A 17,127-nucleotide genomic window follows, 5' to 3' on the forward strand; every position below is an offset into this window, starting at 1 on the left:
TCCAGTTGTCAGCAGGGCTGCCCTCCCTCTGCAGGCTCTCAGGGAGATTCTATCCCAGGCTGTCTCCCAGCTTCTGGTGGTCGCTGGCAATCCTTGGCTTGTAGACGCATCCCTCCAACCCCTGCCTCTGTCATCACATGGCCTCCTTCTCTGTGTCTTCAGCTCTCCCACCTCCCTCTGCCTTTCTCTCTCTCTCTCTCTCTCTTTTTAAAAAATATTTATTTATTTATTCATTGGTTGCGCCGGGTCTTAGTTGCGGCTCACTGGCTCCTTAGTTGTGGCATGCAAACTCTTAGTTGCGGCATGCATGTGGGATCTAGTTCCCTGACCAGGGATCGGAGCCGGGCCCCCTGCATTGGGAGCGAGGAGTCTTTGTTTTTTAAATTAATTAATTTTATTTTTATTATTTTTGGCTGCGCTCCGTCTTTGTTGCTGCATGTGGGCTTTCTCTAGTTGCGGCGAGCAGGGCCTACACTTTGTTGCGGTGCGTGAGCTTCTCATTGTGGTGGCTTCTCTTGTTGCAGAGCATGGGCTCTAGGCACGCGGGCTTAGTAGTTGTGGCTCGCGGGCTCTAGAGCGCAGGCTCAGTAGTTGTGGCACATGGGCTTAGTTGCTCCTCGGCATGTGGGATCTTCCCGGACCAGGGATGGAACCCGTGTCCCCTGCATTGGCAGGCAGATTCTTAACCACTGCGCCATCACGGAAGTCTGTACCTTTCTCTCTCTCTCTTTGTTTTTAAATAAATGTATTTATTTTTGGCTGTGTTGGGTCTTTGTTGCTGCGTGCGGGCTTTCTCTAGTTGCGGCAAGCAAGGGCTACGCTTTGTTGCGGTGCGTGGGCTTCTCAGTCCAGTGGCTTCTCTTGTTGCGGAGCACGGCCTCTAGAGCGCAGGCTCAGTAGTTGTGGCGCACGGGCTTAGTTGTTCTGCGGCATGTGGGATCTTCCCGGACCAGGGCTTGAACCTGTGTCCCGTGCATTGGCAGGCGGATTCTTAACCGCTGTGCCACCAGGGAAGCCCCTCTGCCTTTCTCTTATGAGGACACCAGTCATTGGATTTAAGGCTCACCTAAATCCAGGATGACCTCGTGTCCAGATCTATCACTTAATTACATCTCTAAAGATGCCTTTTCCAATTAGTTCCCACTCACAGATTCCAGGGGTTAGGACTTGGACATATTTTTAGGGAGGACGGCCATTCAACTCACTACAAGGGGTGACCACAAAATGAAGAGCCAGATATAAGGGTCACTGTGGGCAGCATCTCAAAGGAGAACCAGGTGACCTGCGTTGATGGCCTCGCGGAGGGCAAACAGGGTGGCTTCTTGGAGGGGGATGCATTTGATCTGAGTCTTGAGCAATGGGGAGGATTGTGGCAGATGGGGGTGGTGTGAGCACGGGGTATACCAAGACTTGGAAGCAGGAACATGCCTGGCCTGCTGAGTGCAAGGACATGTGAGAGCCTGACGAACAAGTTTACTGCCCCCAGGGACACTGGGCAATGTCTGGGGACATTTGTGGTTGTCATGACCGGGAGATGCTGCTGGCATCTTGTGGGTAGAGGCCAGAGGATGCCGCTCCAAACCCTACAGTGCACAGGACGGCCCGCCATGATGGAGAATTACCCAGCCCCAAATCAACAGTGCTGAGGCTGAGAAACCCTGTTTAGGAGAATAAGGAGCTGGTTAATGTTCTAGAACGGTGCTAATAGAAATAGAATGCAAGCCATGTATAGCATTTAGATTTTTCTAGGAGCATCATTTAGTGAGTGAAAAGAAACAGTTGAAATAAATTTTAATGCTATCTTTTATTTTAACCCACTATCTCCAAAATCCTATCAAGAGGCAGTCAGTAGAGCCCACGTAAAACGTATTAACGAGATAGTTCACATTCCTTTTTTTCATCCTAAGTGTTGCAAAATCCGGTGTGTGGATTGCACACTTCTAGTCCATCTCAAGTGGGACACTCAGTGGTTATCAGAGATGCTCGATCTGGATTTGCATTTTATAAAATTGACAGTTGAAAAAGTAGATTCACTTGCCCAAATTGTCCTAAACATATGTAAAGGTTTTCCAAGAATGAAGTTGGCTAGTATCAGGTTTTAGACTTAGATTTACCTTTATATTAATTTTTAAAAAAAAATAAATTTATTTATTTATTTTTGGCTGCGTTGGGTCTTCGTTGCTGCACGCCAGCTTTCTCTAGCTGCGGCGAGCGGGGGCTACTCTTCGTTGCAGTGCGCGGGCTTCTCATTGCGGTGGCTTCTCTTGTTGCGGAGCTCGGGCTCTAGGTGTGTGGGCTTCAGTAGTTGTGGCTCGCGGGCTCTAGAGCGCAGGCTCTGTAGTTCTGGCACATGGGCTTAGTTGCTCCGCGGCATGTGGGATCTTCCCGGAGCAGGGATGGAACCCGTGTCCCCTGCATTGGCAGGCAGATTCTTAACCACTGCGCCACCAGGGAAGTCCTATATTAATTTTAACTGAACACAATTAAACACAGTTCCGTTTCTCGGTCACACAAGCCACATTTCAAGCGCTCAGTAGCCACATGTAGCTGTCGGCTGCTCTAGTGGATGGCATAGTTCTAAAATGTTCCAGGCCAAGGGTCAGCCAGCTTTTTCTGTAAAGCAGAAATGTATGGCTTTGCCGGCCATACAGCCTCTGTCACATCTACTCAAAGTGTTAAACAGTAACAGATGACAAGTGAACAAATGGGCATGGCTGTGTGCCAGTAAAACTTTATTGACAACAACAGATTGGGGGCCCAAATAGCGCTGTAGTTTGCCAATCCCCATTATAGACCATTGCTGTCCAACAGAACTTGAAGGTGGAAGTGTTCTCTCTGTGCTGTCCAATAGGGTGGCCACTAGCTCCGTGTGGCTATGGAGCCCTTAAAAAGGGGCAAGAGTGACACAGGAACTGAAGTTTTAATGTTATTTAATTTTAATAGATGTAAATTTAAACTTCCAATGTCTACATGTGGCTAAGGGCTACCGTACTGGACAGTGCAAATCTAGAATATTCTAGATCAGGGATCAACTACTGTTTTGGAGAGCCCAGACCCAGAACGTTCCAGACCAGGGCTCAGCCACCATATTAGACAGTGCAGACCTGGAATGTTCTAGACTTGGGGTCGGCTACCATGTTAGACAGTGCAGACCTAGAATGTTCTAGGCTGGGAGTCAGCTACCATATTAGACAGTGCAGGCTACAATGTTCTAGAACCAGGAGCATGGTGCAGAGTCATCATACATCTAGGCTAGGGAGTTCCCCGTCTCTCTTTGACACCTGCTGACAGTTGGGGATGGGTGAGGAGCCTCAAGCAATGCCCTTCTCTTCTTGGGCCTCAGTTTCCCCAGGGTTATCACTGTTTCCCAGCACTGCCGGGGCACCTCATCCATCTGCCATGTCAGGGGAGCACCAGGGCTGCTGCTCACCCCATTTGAAAGGTGGGGAGACTGTGGTGAGAGAGAGGAAGGGACTTGTTTGACGTCACCCAGCAGAGTGAGGACTGCAGCTCCACCCACCCAGCTCCACAGACCTTGAGCCTCTGGCTTCTCTGGCTCAGTTCCTGCAAAGCTGGCCCCCTTCCTCCCTGGAGGTGCGGGCTGATGTTTGATAAAGAAGAAGGAGGTGGCTTGGGGCTGGACCCTGGGGACGGAGGGGCCCCTGGGGGCCACCTCCTGACTGGGGCAGCATTCTGTGGGAGTAGAGCCTGGCTTAAAATTTTTTTTCTTAAAATTTGAAAAATACTGCATACTTAGAGAAAAGTGCATGCAACCCAACTGATTAAAAAGCAAGCACCCTGTTACCTCTACACAGTTGGCACCCTGGACACCACCCCGTCCCACGTCCCCAAGCCCAAGCCCCTCTCTTCTGTTGGAGGAGCTGCTGCCCTGACTTTTACGGTAACCAACCCCTGCTTTTCTTCTGGTACCGCGCCCGTGAGATTCAATATCACGCCTCAGCGCTTTGCACTTTGTCATCGCTGTGTGGTATTCCATGGCTGCGACACACCATTTTTTCGTCCACTCTCCTGCTGGTGGGCATTTGGGTTGTTTCTAGTTTTGCTCTTAAGGCATAGAGATCATTGCCGGTGTTTTGTCTTTGGTGAACACGTGCCACGTTTGGGTCAGGTGCATACCCAGGAGTTCCGATCCCTGAGTACGCGTATCTTCCAATTCTGATGAGCGAAGAAGCTGATTTGGGGGGTGAGCCTCCCTGCCTGAGAACACCCGCAGAAATGGAATCAGCCTTTCAGAACAAGCGCTGGAGGCTGGCTTGCTGATCGCACGAGGAGGCATGGGGGCTACTGCGCACGAGACCCCCTTGCCTGTCAGCGGCAGCTGAGCACAGGCGTCCGAGCCCCCTCCCAGGCGTCTCCGCCAGAGGATGGAGCCTCGGCGGCTTCAAGAGAAAGCCCACCCCGCGGGCTCACGTCTCCGCGCACACCCGCGCGCGCACCTCTCGGGAGTCGGGGGGCGGGGAGGCCGGGGCTGGGTTGCGGCGCGGCCGGGGCTGGGTTGCGGCGCTAGAGACGGACAGCCACCATCTCTCCTGTCCCCGTGTGTGTGTGCGTGTGTGTTGGAGGAGTCGTATAAAGCGGACACTTCTGTTTTTCTGTCTCTTGATGACCCAGGGGGGGAGTGGTCCCCGTCGTTTGCCGGCTCGGTGCCTCTCTCCGTGCCCTGGCAGAGCCCAGGTCCCCAACCCCCATAATGCTGCTTTCTGCAGCGAGTGACCCACCCACTCCCACTTCCAGTTCTCTCCTCGAGTATGACAGCAGCGTCCGTGGGGGACGCAGTTTAATCAAATCTCAGCACTCTGGAATAGGATCCTACATTGAATAACAGAATCCCAGAATAGAACCCAGAATGGACCGCAGGACCCTGGAATCCACGCTGGGCAGATGTCTCTGATTCCCGCAGGAGTTCTTTGCTGGCTGTCAAACCCCAGGACGGGGTTCCTGCGGATGGAAGGGATCCCCCCCTCCCCTCCTCACACCCTCACCCCCATCAACAACAGGCAACAGGTCCAGATCCTGCCTCTTGGACGGTGAGGGGCTGGGCCATGTGAGGCAATTCCATCTCTTTCTTTGTGAAGGCCTTGGTGGGTGAGGGATGCCCCAGACCTGGCGGCCGCCCTGCTGCTCATCTGAGCACCCTGGAAAAGGATGAGTTTGTCCAGCTATGAGTCCCCCCACAGGCCCCTCCTGAAGCCCCTTCTGTGCACACAGGGGTCTCTGAGGTGGTCCCTTTGCACGATCCACCCCCACATCCCATGACTCAGCTCAGAGTCAAGCCAACCCTGAGAATGGGCGGGGGGGCCCCAAAGTGCCGAATGTCTCATGATTTGGCTTCCCCAGACCTCAGTATCCTAGTCTGTAAAGTGGGTTTGCGGAGTGTTTTGAGGGTCCTTTGAGGTGACACAGGCCAGATGCTGAGCACACACTTGGCAAATAGATGCTGAGTGAATGAACGCAGGGTCCCAGGCAAGTCGAGCTGTGGGACTCTGGCCAGTCATGTCTCTTGCCGAGCCTGTTTCCTCCCGTGAAATGGGGACAATGCAGACATGCCTGGCACAAGCTCTTGGGTTACTTCCCGTGCAGGGCACTGTGCCCAGCACGCCTGCCTCACTCTTGCCCACAGGACGGGAGTCTGGAAACCATAGGTCTCGTCTTGTTTCATCTCAGTTGTCATTTGTGGACCCTATGCTGGGTCTTTCTGGGGAGGAGTTCCCAGAGCCCCCAGCCATGACTTCAGGAGTTCATTCCAAAGAGGGACGGTGTGTGTGTTGGGGGATGTGTCACCATCAAGGCAATGCCTGGGCAAAGCAACCAAAGCAGATGGGGATGGAGGGGAAGGCTTCGGGGGTAGGTGGCATTCAAGGGGCTTGTGGGGCGAGGATGGGGTGTACAGGGACGTATTCCAGCCCTGTGTCCTCGGGGTGTGGGAGGAGGAGGGGGCCGGAATGGCTGGGACTGAGCAGTAAAGGTGCCTCGAATGCCAGGATGAGGAACTGGCACTCTACCTCAAGGGCAATAGGGAGCCAAGGCAGAATCTAGACCAGGAGAGGGGCTTGGTCTGGAGGTTGGGCTGGGGCTCGAGTGGGAGAGGAAGAGGCTGAAATGGTAGCCCGGGCGGCCCAGATAGGGGTCCACTTTGCTTCCTTCCCCTCCGCACCATCCAGAAACCACCCAGTTGGGGCTTTCCCTGGGCCCCCACATCTAAAGGTGTAGCTTTGCAAATCCAGGAGAATATTTTGGGCCCCAGCCTGTCTACCGAAGAATCTTCCGGCAGTCCCTCCCCACAGTGGCCTCAGTTTCCCCATCTGTAATACACACAGGTCAGACATACGGGACCCTGTTTTCCCAGTGGTGTATGGCTTGATTGAAGTCACTCAGCAAAAGATAGGTGGCAGAGCAAGAACTGGATTCCAGCCACTTAACGTATGCCCACCCAGAGCCCTATCCCACCTGATCCTTGGCTGGAGGAATGGCTGTGTCCTCAGAGGCCCCTGAGGAAACTGGCAGTAGGTCTGACCCCTGCTTCTGATTTTCTCCTCTCTCTTTCTGATTTGCTATCTGTAAAAGGGGCATGTTCCCATCTCATAAAGTTGTTTGGAGATTAAACGAATCAGTGGACATAGGTATGGCTCCAACATGCTCCCCCCGCCCCACCACCAACTCCTATCCATACTTCAAAACCCACTGCAGATTTTCCATCTTCAGTGCACCCCCAGGATGATAGCCTTTGGCTCTTCATTGTTCTAGGTCTAGGTCTCCCAGCACTTGATCCTTCCCTCTGCCCCAACCCTGACCCCATGAGTCTGGAAGTGTCTGCATATGCCCCTGTTTCCCCCTCTGCCAGACTAGTGGAGTGCTCCCTGAGGGTGCGGAATTACTCAGCATGAGGCACAGGGGAATGTTGTTGAATAAGTGAAAAGAGGAAGGGAGGGGGCAGGGAAAGGGTGCGGTGATGGGGAGCCAGAGAAGGTGGAGGAGGGAGGAAGGGCACTCGGCAAAGACCTCAGTGGGACAGATGGAGAGAGGGAGCCGGAAGGAGGTGGGCAGAGCCAGATGGGCGGGTTGGGGTGGGGGGGAGACCCAGCTCTCCCCTGGCACGCCTCCTCCCGGCTTGGGCGGGCAGCGCGCGCAGGGCCCGGCCTCTGGCGGGCGGATCGCCTGGGCGTTGGGCACGGAGAACGAGGCGCGGAGCCCGGAGCCCGAGTGTGCGTGCGGCGTGTGCGCGCCCGTGCGCCCAGGGCCAGCCGGGCGGGAGGCGGCACATGGATGCCAGCCTGGCGCGCGTCTGCAGGCCGGTGGGTAAGGCGAGGCGCGGGTCCGCGGGGTGTGGATGGCCGGGCCTCACAGCCTCGGCTTTCGAGGGGGTGACTAGAGAGGAAGGGGCTGCCCACCTGGCTTCTCAGAGCCAGACCAGGACCACCGCCCCCACCCCCCCGCCGACCTGACCCAGGAGGGGAAAGAGGCCTCCCAGTCGGAGGCGGAAGGTCCCAGGCTCTGCAGCGGGTGGGGGAGATGGGAAGCAGGTAGCCAGGCCGCGAGAATGGGGTGGGGATGGAGGATGCCGTGATGGGGGCATGTTCCCTCCCTGTGGTCCCCCTCCCTCGCTCCCTCCCTCGGCTCATCCATCTCCAGAAGATTATATTTAAATATCTCTTTTGTGCAAGGCAGGAGCTGGGCTCGCCCCTAAGAGGCGGTTTCCATGGCAACAACAATTGCCAGCTTCCGTGTGGTGAATCAGCGTTGCCATGGCAACCCCATCCTCATCTGTCCAAGGTGCTGGGGGTGGGGGGGGGGGAGGTGAGGGCCAGCGGAGGCGGGTGAGAGGGGTGGGGGAAAGGGAGGCTGGAGCCCAGGTGCCCCATCCCCTCCACCTCCCTTCACCACCTCAGTCTGCCCTCAGTCCAGAAACTGGTCCCATCGGTTGAAATAATCTCCCCTCCCGCCTCCAGCTAGAGGGGTGTGGCACCCAGGTGAAGACGGCCCAGGATGTGTGTGTGTGTGTGTGTGTGTGTGTGTATGTGTGTGTGTGTGTGTATGGTGGGGGAAGGGGGATGTGGTTTGGCCTTTCCCAGGTGGTCAGGGTTCCTCTGAGGGTGTGGCTGGGTGGCAGGAAGATTGGGCTGGGGGAAGTGGGGGCCAAGTGGGGAAAACAGAAGCCTCTCTGGTCTGGGGCTCCCAAGGCTGTGTTCACATTGAGGAGGCCCATATGTGCCCCAGACACACACTCAGAAAGAGGGAGGGTATCAGAGCGGGAGGGGCTCACCGAGGGGAAGGGAAGCAGAAAAATGACCTCTCCAGGCCTTGATTTTGACATCTGTAAAAGAGCGTAAAAATTGTGCATCTTTCTGAAAGCTTGCTGGGCAGCTGCACTGTGATTTAAAAACATGTTTATCAAGCACCTCTGAATGGCTGTGGGGATCTACTCCGAGACTGTCTGACCTGGGAGGGGGGCTAGGACCAGCACTTGTTCCAACCCCAGGCCTGGTGCAGAGGGACCAGGTGCCTTTCTATGCTGATGGGTGTTGGCCACTTCCTTCTGGCCAGTTCAGTTCAGCAAACTCCTCTGATTCTCTCCCGTACCCTGCCCTGAGGGGCGGGGTTATGATGTTATGGTCTCAGTCTGGAGGGAAACAGAGCAACACATAGACACTTCCTGCCCTGAGGCAGAGGGAGGAAGGGACCCAAAAAGGTGGAAGGTTTGCCTGCATGGGGACTTTTGAGCTGGGTTTTGAAGGATGAGTAGGAGTTCACCAGAGACACCAGGTTGGGAGGAAGATTCTGTCCTAGAATCAACAGAGAAGCAAATGCCACCCAACCCCACATCCCTCAAATCTGTTCTGAAATACTCGCATTAGCTGATACCCCTGGCTGGGTAAATTGCAGGAGTGGGGGTTAGAGAAGGATTTCTTCCACTGAACAGTTCACTGGTTTCTTCCATTTTCAGTGCTGAGAGTGGGGGACAGAGTCCAGAACAATAAGTCCAGATTGCAGGCCAGTCCACTGAAGTATGACAGTTCCCCCCACTCGAGGCTCAGGGAGCTGCCTTGGTGTATCAGTCAGCTACTGCTGAGTAATAAACTGCCCCAACCATTTTATTTGTTCATGATTCTGTTGGTTAACAAGCTCAGGCTGGGCTTAGCTGGGCAGTTCTACTGGTTTGTCCTGAGTCATTCATGCAGTTGCAGTCAACTGGGGCTCGACTGAGGCTAGCTGAGCCAGGACTCCCATGCGTTGTGTGTCAGCAGGGCATCTCTGTGCATGAGATGTCCCGTCTTCCAGTAACTCACCTGGATTTGTCCACCTGGCAACCTCCATGGCTCCAAAAAGGCAACTTCTCTTGAGGGCAAGGCTTGGAACTCTCACAGCTTCACTTCCACCACATTCTCTTGGTCAGAGCAAGTCGCATGGCCAAGTCCAAAAGCAAAAGGTGGGGAAATAGACTCCAGTTCTTGATGAGAGGAACCACAAAATCACATCACATACAGGGACTGCAGGAGTTGGGCCATCTTTGCAAACCATCTATCACATTTGGGGAGGCAAGAAGACTCCCTGGATGAAGGGTTATTGTTACTGGGCTTTGAAGGCAAAGTGGGAGTTTTCCAGGCAGCAAGAGCAAAGCCCTGTAGGTGGGACCATGTGTCACTTGGTGTGACTGAGGTGCTGGTTGCTGCCAGAGGTTGGTGGGATGCTGAGGCTGGGGAGGTGGACAGGAGTGCCCAGCAGAGATCAGGTGAAGCTCCCACCCATGCTACCCCCACTGCCCACCTTGACCTCCCTCCCCCCTCTCTCCACAGATGGCACGGCCAATCCAGGTGAAGCCTGCGGACAGCGAAAGCCGAGGAGGTAGTTGTCATCTCTCCGTGGCCACCAGGCTGCGGGTTGGCAGAGGAATGGGAGGAGGGAAATCCTTGCACAAAGGTGGTGGGAGAGGCAGAGGCCCAGGCTGGGGTGGGGTGGGAGAGTAGGGAGGCCGTGTCCCCTCCTCCTAACCACAGGGCCACAGGCCCAGCAGTGGGAGGTGTGGCCAGGTCCTGCTGCTTTCCCCTAGAACTTGAAATACCCCACTCGTCTCAGGGTGCAATAATGGGGATCTTCAGACGCAGAGGGGATGGGGTCCCTGAAGGACTATGGATTGGTTTCTGGGCTCTGCGTGTATGTGCATGTTTGCATGTCTGAGCAAGTGCAGGTGTGTGTATATGAGCATGCCTTCCTGGGCACGGCTGTGCGCAGATGTATGCGAGTGTGTGCACAAGTGCATGTGTGTTTCTGGCAGGTGCAGTGGGGGTGCCTGCCTGACTGTGTGCACATCTGCGTGCCTGGGCTTTGCGTGGGTGTATATGTTCAAGCGTGTGTGCTTGACTGTTCCCGGCTGGGCGCGTGGGTGTGCAGGCTGGGCCCTGTGTCTGCATTAGGCTGGACCTCTGGGTGGCTGTGTGCCCATGGGGAGATGCTTGGCTGTCCCCAGTGGGATCCAAGGCTAGTCATTCTTGGATATTTTTGACCCCCCTCCCCATCTCAGGTGGATGGGGGGCTGAGGGAGAGCAGCCAGCCTTGGAGGTGCTGTAGGGGGTAGGGCTGTTAGGACCTCTGTGTATGTGTAGGATCCTGGTAAAGCCCATCGGGAATGGGAGCCTGTTTTCACACTCTCCAGCCTGGCTTCCACTGTGGGTCAGGGACTAGAGTGGGGGGATCTGCATGTTTTCATCTCTGTCTCTCTGTCTCTCATTCTCTCTCTCCTTCTCTCCCTCTCCCTCCATCTCTGTTTCTCTCTCCTAATCTTTTTCTCTCCTCCTATCTCTCTGGTTCTCTTTGTGCTTCTCTGTGTATCTCTCTTTGCCTCTTACTGTCTCTCTTTGCCTGTCTCTGTCTCTCAGTCTCTCCCTGTCCCTCTCTCTCTCCCTCATACGTCTCTCCCTCCCTCCCACCCCTATGAGTGACAGCTGCCAGAGAACGGGTTTCCATAGTAACCAAACTCACCCTTCCTGGAAGAGGAAGCTGCCGCGTTCCTGATTACAGGGGAGCAGCGCAATTCCCCCAGGGGGAGTGGGGGACAGAGTTCTGGTACCTCACATGGGAGAGGCTGGTCCAGACTGGCCGCTGGCCTTAGAGTTGGGCAGGTCCCAGCCAGGCCTGCAGCCAGGCCCCAAGCCAACCCCAGGCTCCCCAAGCACCTGGTCTTGTGCCCACACACTGTTCATTCATTCAATAGACGTTGATTGCTTGGCCCCTCCTGAGCCCTGGCAAGGTTGGGCGGGGAGCTCTGCTGGGCACTGTGAGGATGCAGGGGCCCTCAGCGCTCACCCCAGCCTGGAAAATCTAGATGGCAGACAGACAGAGAGACATGGACCCGGGCCAGGCAAGGCAGTTCCTAACCCTGGTACTCTGTGTGGACTCTGAGTGCATAGGAGGGAGAGGCCGTTTTGCCCAGAGGGTGGAAGCAGTTGGACAGAGAGGCATTCCAGGCAGGGGGCACTCCATGAGGTGGGACCTCGCAGGCACGTGGAAAGGTGGAGAGACCCAGGCAGGGAAAGCGCGTGGCTGTGTCCTCCTCACACGCGCAGAAGAGGGCCCTGTGGGGGTCCAGGCGCCCTGTTCCACGCCCTGCTACCTCCACTCTCTGCTGGATGGACGGAGAAAATTCCCGGAGCCTAGGACTCGGCTGAGGTGGTGTCTCCGCCCACAGGGGACCGGAAGCTGTTTGTGGGGATGCTGAACAAGCAGCAGTCAGAGGAGGACGTGCTGCGGCTGTTCCAGCCCTTCGGGGTCATAGACGAGTGCACCGTGCTCCGGGGGCCCGACGGCAGCAGCAAAGGTGATGGGCCGTGCGCGGGGCTGGCTGCTGGGGGCGGGGCTGTGGGAGGGCGGGGCTGGAAGGATGGGGCGGGGCGGAGCAGGCACAGGAGAGCGCGGCGGGATCCAGGGGGCGGGGCCGGGATCGTGGGGCGGGGCTGGCCCATAGTGGGCGGGGCCTAGCACGTGGAGAGCGGGCTGGAGGGATGGGGCCCCGCTAAGGTATGGGGCCCCGCTAGGTACACAAGAGGGTGGGGCTCGCTCAGGTGGCGGAAGCGGCACATGGGAGGGCGGGGCCGGCTCCGGGGGGCGGGGCGAGCAGAGACTGTCCAGTCCTACGCGGTCTTACCCGTGTGCTCGTGTCCGTCTGGGGCTGCCTGTCTCTACCTGACTCTGTCCATGGGGCTGTTGCCATCTGGATTTGCCTATGTCCTGTGCCTGATCCTACTTGCTCCACCGTTCCTGTATGGTTGTACCATGCAGGAATGATTGTTTAATGATCTCCAGAAACTTGTTTTCCGGTCTACTCACCTTACTGCATGTACCTAGGGTTGAGTATCACTCCGCCTGTGTCTCTTAGTCTCTGACACTCTTTCTGAGTGTCCAAATGGCTATTTCTGTTTGGGTATCCATGTGCCTGGTGGTCTCTGTCTACCTGATTCTACGTGTTGAGGTTCATCTGTCTGGGACTGAGTCTCAGTTTGCCTCTCTCTGCCCTGGCGACTTTATCTTACTGGGACTGAATGTATCTGATGGTCCCTGACTGTTTATTTGCCTGACTCTTTTCTTGTAATTGAGATATGATCACATACTGTAAAATTCACCCTTTTAAAGTGTGCAGTGAAGTGCTTCACAAAATTCACAAAACTGTGCCACTGTCACCACTATCTAGTCCCGGAACATTTTCACCCCCCTTACCCCAAATCTGCCTGGCTCTTCCATAGCCCTCTCTCTGTCTGGAACTGTAGCCTATGACCGTCTGTCTGGATTCGCCTGTGTCTGGTGGTCTCTGGTTGTCTGTCCACCTGATTCTCCCCTTGCCTGGTGACTTTTCATCCCCATCTATCCAACTCTGGCCACATGGGCGTATCTGTCTGGGTCTGAGTGTGCCCACAGGACTGCATCTCTCTGTGTCTGTGTCTGATGGTTTGTCACTCTAATTCTGCGTATCTGATTACAGCTCTGGATCTCGTGGCATTGGTGGCTAGTGGGCGTTCTCTAAGCCCATCCCCTTCACTTGTTCTAATGGGCAGGGCCTGCCTCTCCACCTGTGCACCTCCTCACACCCTCTGATGAGGTCTTGGACAAACCGCTGTCTGGCTGGCTGGCTGTGTGCTTGTCTTACTGTCTGATCCTTCCTTGTCCAGCTGTCTGTCTGAACAAATGGCTGGCTGTCTCTCGGATGTCCGACTTTTGGGCTGCCTGTGTCCACGCTGACCGGCCGTGCAGGGCTGTCAGCCCCTCTCCTGTGGCCTCTCACCCGTTCCCCTTCTCTCGGAGCAGGCTGTGCCTTCGTGAAGTTCTCCTCCCATACGGAGGCTCAGGCGGCCATCCACGCCCTGCATGGCAGCCAGACCATGCCGGTGAGTCGGAGTTGCCCTGGGCGATGGGAGTAGGGGTGGGAAAGGAGCAAGGGGGCCCGGCCTTACCATCCCAGCCATCTGGTAGCCCCTGGCCCTTCTTCAGAGAGGTCATGGTGGGGAGAAGAGGCGCAATCTCTGATGGTGGTATGGGTGGGTGTATGTGTGTGATTGTGTGTGTGAGCCTGCAAGTAAGTGTGGAGTGTGTATGGATGTCCTGCCAGCACGTGGCTGCCCGTACGCGAGTACGCGCAGGCCAGTGTGTGTGTTGGTGTGTGCACGTGTGCGTGTCTGTGTGTGATTGTGAGTAGGTGGGTGTCAGTGTGCATACGAGGTGTGTGTAATGGGTATGGATACGTGTGCACGTGTGCGCTGGTGCATACACACGTGTACACGTGTGGCTGCACATGCACACGTGTGTTGAGTGGGTGTGTTCGTGTGAGCACACGTGTGCAAGCATGTATCTGAGTGCACATGTATGTTTATGTGCGAGTGTGTGGGTGACGTGGGGGGAGCTAGTGCACGTGTGTACATCTGTAGGAGTGTGAAGGCAGATGTCTGTGTGTGGAGGAGTGAGCATGCATGTGAATGTAGGCGGTCACGTGTGTACATGTGTGACTGTGCACGTGAGTGTGTGAGTATATGTGCACGTATTTGGGAGTGTATGCATGTGTGTGTGTCAATGGTGAGTGTGTGGGCGGAATGCATGTGTAAGTGTGTGCAAATGTGTGTGAGCCCCAGAGGAGCAGGGAGAGATGGGGCTGGAGGGGCCTGCAGTTCAAGGCTGAGAAGTGTGGGGTTCCTCCTAGGGTGATGGGGGGCCCCAGAGGGAAGGGACCAGGTCATTTGGAAATGTCCCCGTGGGGCCAGAGTGGGGACGAGTCTGGAGCCGGGAGCCTGTGGGCCTGCAGCAGTGAGAGGCTGGAGGGGACCACACAGGTGTTGGGGGTGGCCCTGCCTCCAAGGAAAGTGGCCCTGGGAGCCACCATCACTGTACATAAATGTCCAAATCTGCCACGGGGAAGACAGGCCTTGGGGACCCACTCTCTGTTGTTCTGGGAAATGGGTGTGAAGAGCAGGGCAGTCTCAGATCCTTCCTTCTATTGCTCTCTGGGTCCTCAGGCATCAGTTTTAATCCTTAGAGGGGCAGGAGTCAGCTCATCTGAAGGTCAGGCTTTCTCCTGCTCCGAGCTGTCCAGTGATGGAGCTGGTGGGCGGCGCAGGGAGTGAGCTCTCCATCAGAGGAGGTATTCAACCTCTCTGATGGTTGGAGCCTTACCTGTTCTCAGGTATGGGTGACAGCTATAGGGTCCCCCATGCGGGCCCCCATTGTTCCCCTCCAGCAGTTGGATTCTCCACCCATCTTGAGAGTGTGGTTGACAGTCAGGGTCCTCACTATGCCCCAGATGCAGCCCCCCGCGCCTGGACGCCCCACTTGTGCGCACGAGGGGGCTGCAGGGTCAAGTGCGAGACCTGGGATGCTGATCTCCAGACTGTCCTCACTGTGGCACCTGGGACTTCGAGGGTGGGGCTGACAGCTGCTGCTATCCACACCCCTACACCCCTCGTAAGGGACCCCAGAGTCCCGGCTACGTCCCCCCTTCTTTCTCTCCCTGCTTGCGGCTGCCCCTGCAGGGTGCCTCCTCCAGCCTGGTGGTCAAGTTTGCTGACACGGACAAGGAGCGGACGCTGCGGCGCATGCAGCAGATGGTGGGCCAGCTGGGCATCCTGACGCCGTCCCTCACCCTGCCCTTCAGCCCCTACAGTGCCTACGCCCAGGCTGTGAGTGACCCCAGCAGACACACTTCTGTCTCCAGCAGGGCTTCTGAGACTTCTCTGGGGATCTGGCTCAGTCTGTCTCACTCTCTTTCTCCATCTATTCTCGGTCTAGGGCTTCTGCCTCTTTGCCCATCTTTCTGTTTCTCTGGCCCAGTCTTTCTGACTCAGGGCCTTATTCTGGCGGTGGCTGAGTCCCCAAATCCAGGCCGCTTCCTGACCCCAACCCCAGCTGAGCCCCCAACCATGGACTATGCTCCGAGCCCAAGCTGAGCCCCAGCTCTGGACTGACAGGACACCAGACTCAACCCCTACATCCAGCCTGAACCCTCACCCGGTGTGAACATCAAATGAAGATCCAACCTTGAGTTGACCCCCAGATCCTAGCTGTTCCCCAAATCTAGATTAGCCTGAATTCTAGCTAAACCTCCTGGCTGACTCCAAGCTGAGACCCAGCCCTGAGTGAGTTCAACATTGGCTGAGCCCTGGTCCCAGACTGAGTCCTGATCTTAGACTGAGCCCTAATCCCTGGCTGAGCTCTCATTCCTAAAGGAGCCTGGAACCTAGTCTAGGCCCTGATCCTACACTGAGACTTAATGCCAGGCTGAGCCCCAATTCCTAACTGATCCCTGACCCCGACCTGAGCCAAGATACCCGGCCTGACCCCCTAGTTCCTGGAGGACCCGCCCCCCACCTCATGAGCCGTGATCTCAGGTCAGGTGCCACTTTGACTGTGCACGTTGACTCCCTCTCCACCCCCAGCTCATGCAGCAGCAGACAACGGTCCTGTCCACCTCAGGCAGCTACCTGAGCCCCGGCGTGGCCTTCTCACCCTGCCACATCCAGCAGATTGGCGCCGTCAGCCTTAACGGGCTGCCCGCCACACCCATCGCCCCTGCCTCTGGTGAGAGTCCGCCAGGGACCCATGGATGGGTGGGCAGGGCCGGGGCCAGGATCAGGCTCCCCGTGACGCTCTTCCGCTCCCCAGGACTGCACTCGCCCCCGCTGCTCGGCACCACCGCCGTGCCCGGCCTTGTGGCTCCAATCACCAATGGCTTCGCAGGTGTTGTGCCCTTCCCTGGCGGGCACCCCGCCCTAGAAACCGTATATGCCAATGGCCTTGTGCCCTACCCAGGTAACTCGGGTGGTCCCCGGGGGCCGAGGAGAGTGGTAGGAGGCAGGGAGGGTGTCCCCGGGACAAGCATGAGTCCCTATGCCTTGGTGTCCAGGGAACAAAGGGGCAGGACAAAGGGAGTCTCAGGTGAACAGATACTAGCTGTGGGCACAGAGAAAGAGGTTAAACATAGAAACTTTGCATCCAGACCTTTCTGGGTTCGAATTCCAGTTCAGTGGCCCTGGGAGGTTTCTTTAAGTCTCTGAGCCTCATTTTACTCATCTGGGAAATGGGGCGGATAACATCAGTCATCTCATGAGATTGCACTGACGAGGCAATCAGTCTGTAAAATGCTAACGCGTCACCTGGTACCAAGAATGGCACCATCAATCTTCATTAGTAATCGTTACCATTTGGGAAAATATCAGTGCCCATATTCATTCATTCACTCATTAATTCATTAATTCAATATTGGCCATGCACTGATTTGTTGGGCTGGGCTCTGCCCTCCTGAAGCAGAGGTCTCACCTTCCTCTACCCTATACCATAATTTCAAGGCAAACATCTTCCCACACCTTGCTTAGGTGAAGTATGTCATCTGCGTTTCCACCGCTGAGAATTTGTTTATTCTTACCTTGCAATGATTGGCGCTCACGGGGAGTTTCAAAAATAATATAGAGAGGTACTGGTACCCCTCACCCAGCGTCCCTGGATGCTAACGTCTTATGTAACCACAGTATGTTGTCAAAACTAGGAAACTGACATTGGTACAGTACAATGAACTCAACGGGAGTTGGAGAGCCTACTCAGACTTCACTACTTACAGGCACTTGTGTGTGTGTGTGTGTG

At 55.8% G+C, this 17,127-nt stretch overlaps 1 protein-coding gene across 10 annotated transcripts in view; it reads left to right on the forward strand.

Moving 5' to 3' along the window:
* CELF5 (CUGBP Elav-like family member 5) overlaps positions 1-17,127 on the forward strand; it is a 45,056-nt gene that overhangs the window by 21,169 nt on the left and 6,760 nt on the right. For 5 of the 10 annotated variants that reach the window (XM_065873188.1, XM_065873191.1, XM_065873197.1 and 2 more), the window contains exons 3-8: positions 9,813-9,861; positions 11,702-11,830; positions 13,312-13,391; positions 15,024-15,170; positions 15,927-16,068; positions 16,153-16,299. In XM_065873188.1, the coding sequence (XP_065729260.1) occupies positions 9,813-9,861; positions 11,702-11,830; positions 13,312-13,391; positions 15,024-15,170; positions 15,927-16,068; positions 16,153-16,299 (694 nt within the window). Of the gene's footprint in view, positions 1-9,812; positions 9,868-10,364; positions 10,370-11,682; positions 11,831-13,311; positions 13,392-15,023; positions 15,171-15,926; positions 16,069-16,152; positions 16,300-17,127 lie in introns of all 10 variants that reach the window. The other 5 variants (XM_065873189.1, XM_065873193.1, XM_065873190.1 and 2 more) reach the window with 2 other exon arrangements.

The sequence above is a fragment of the Phocoena phocoena genome, chromosome 3 (assembly GCF_963924675.1).
Source record: "Phocoena phocoena chromosome 3, mPhoPho1.1, whole genome shotgun sequence".
In the NCBI taxonomy this organism is placed as follows: Eukaryota; Metazoa; Chordata; class Mammalia; order Artiodactyla; family Phocoenidae; genus Phocoena; species Phocoena phocoena.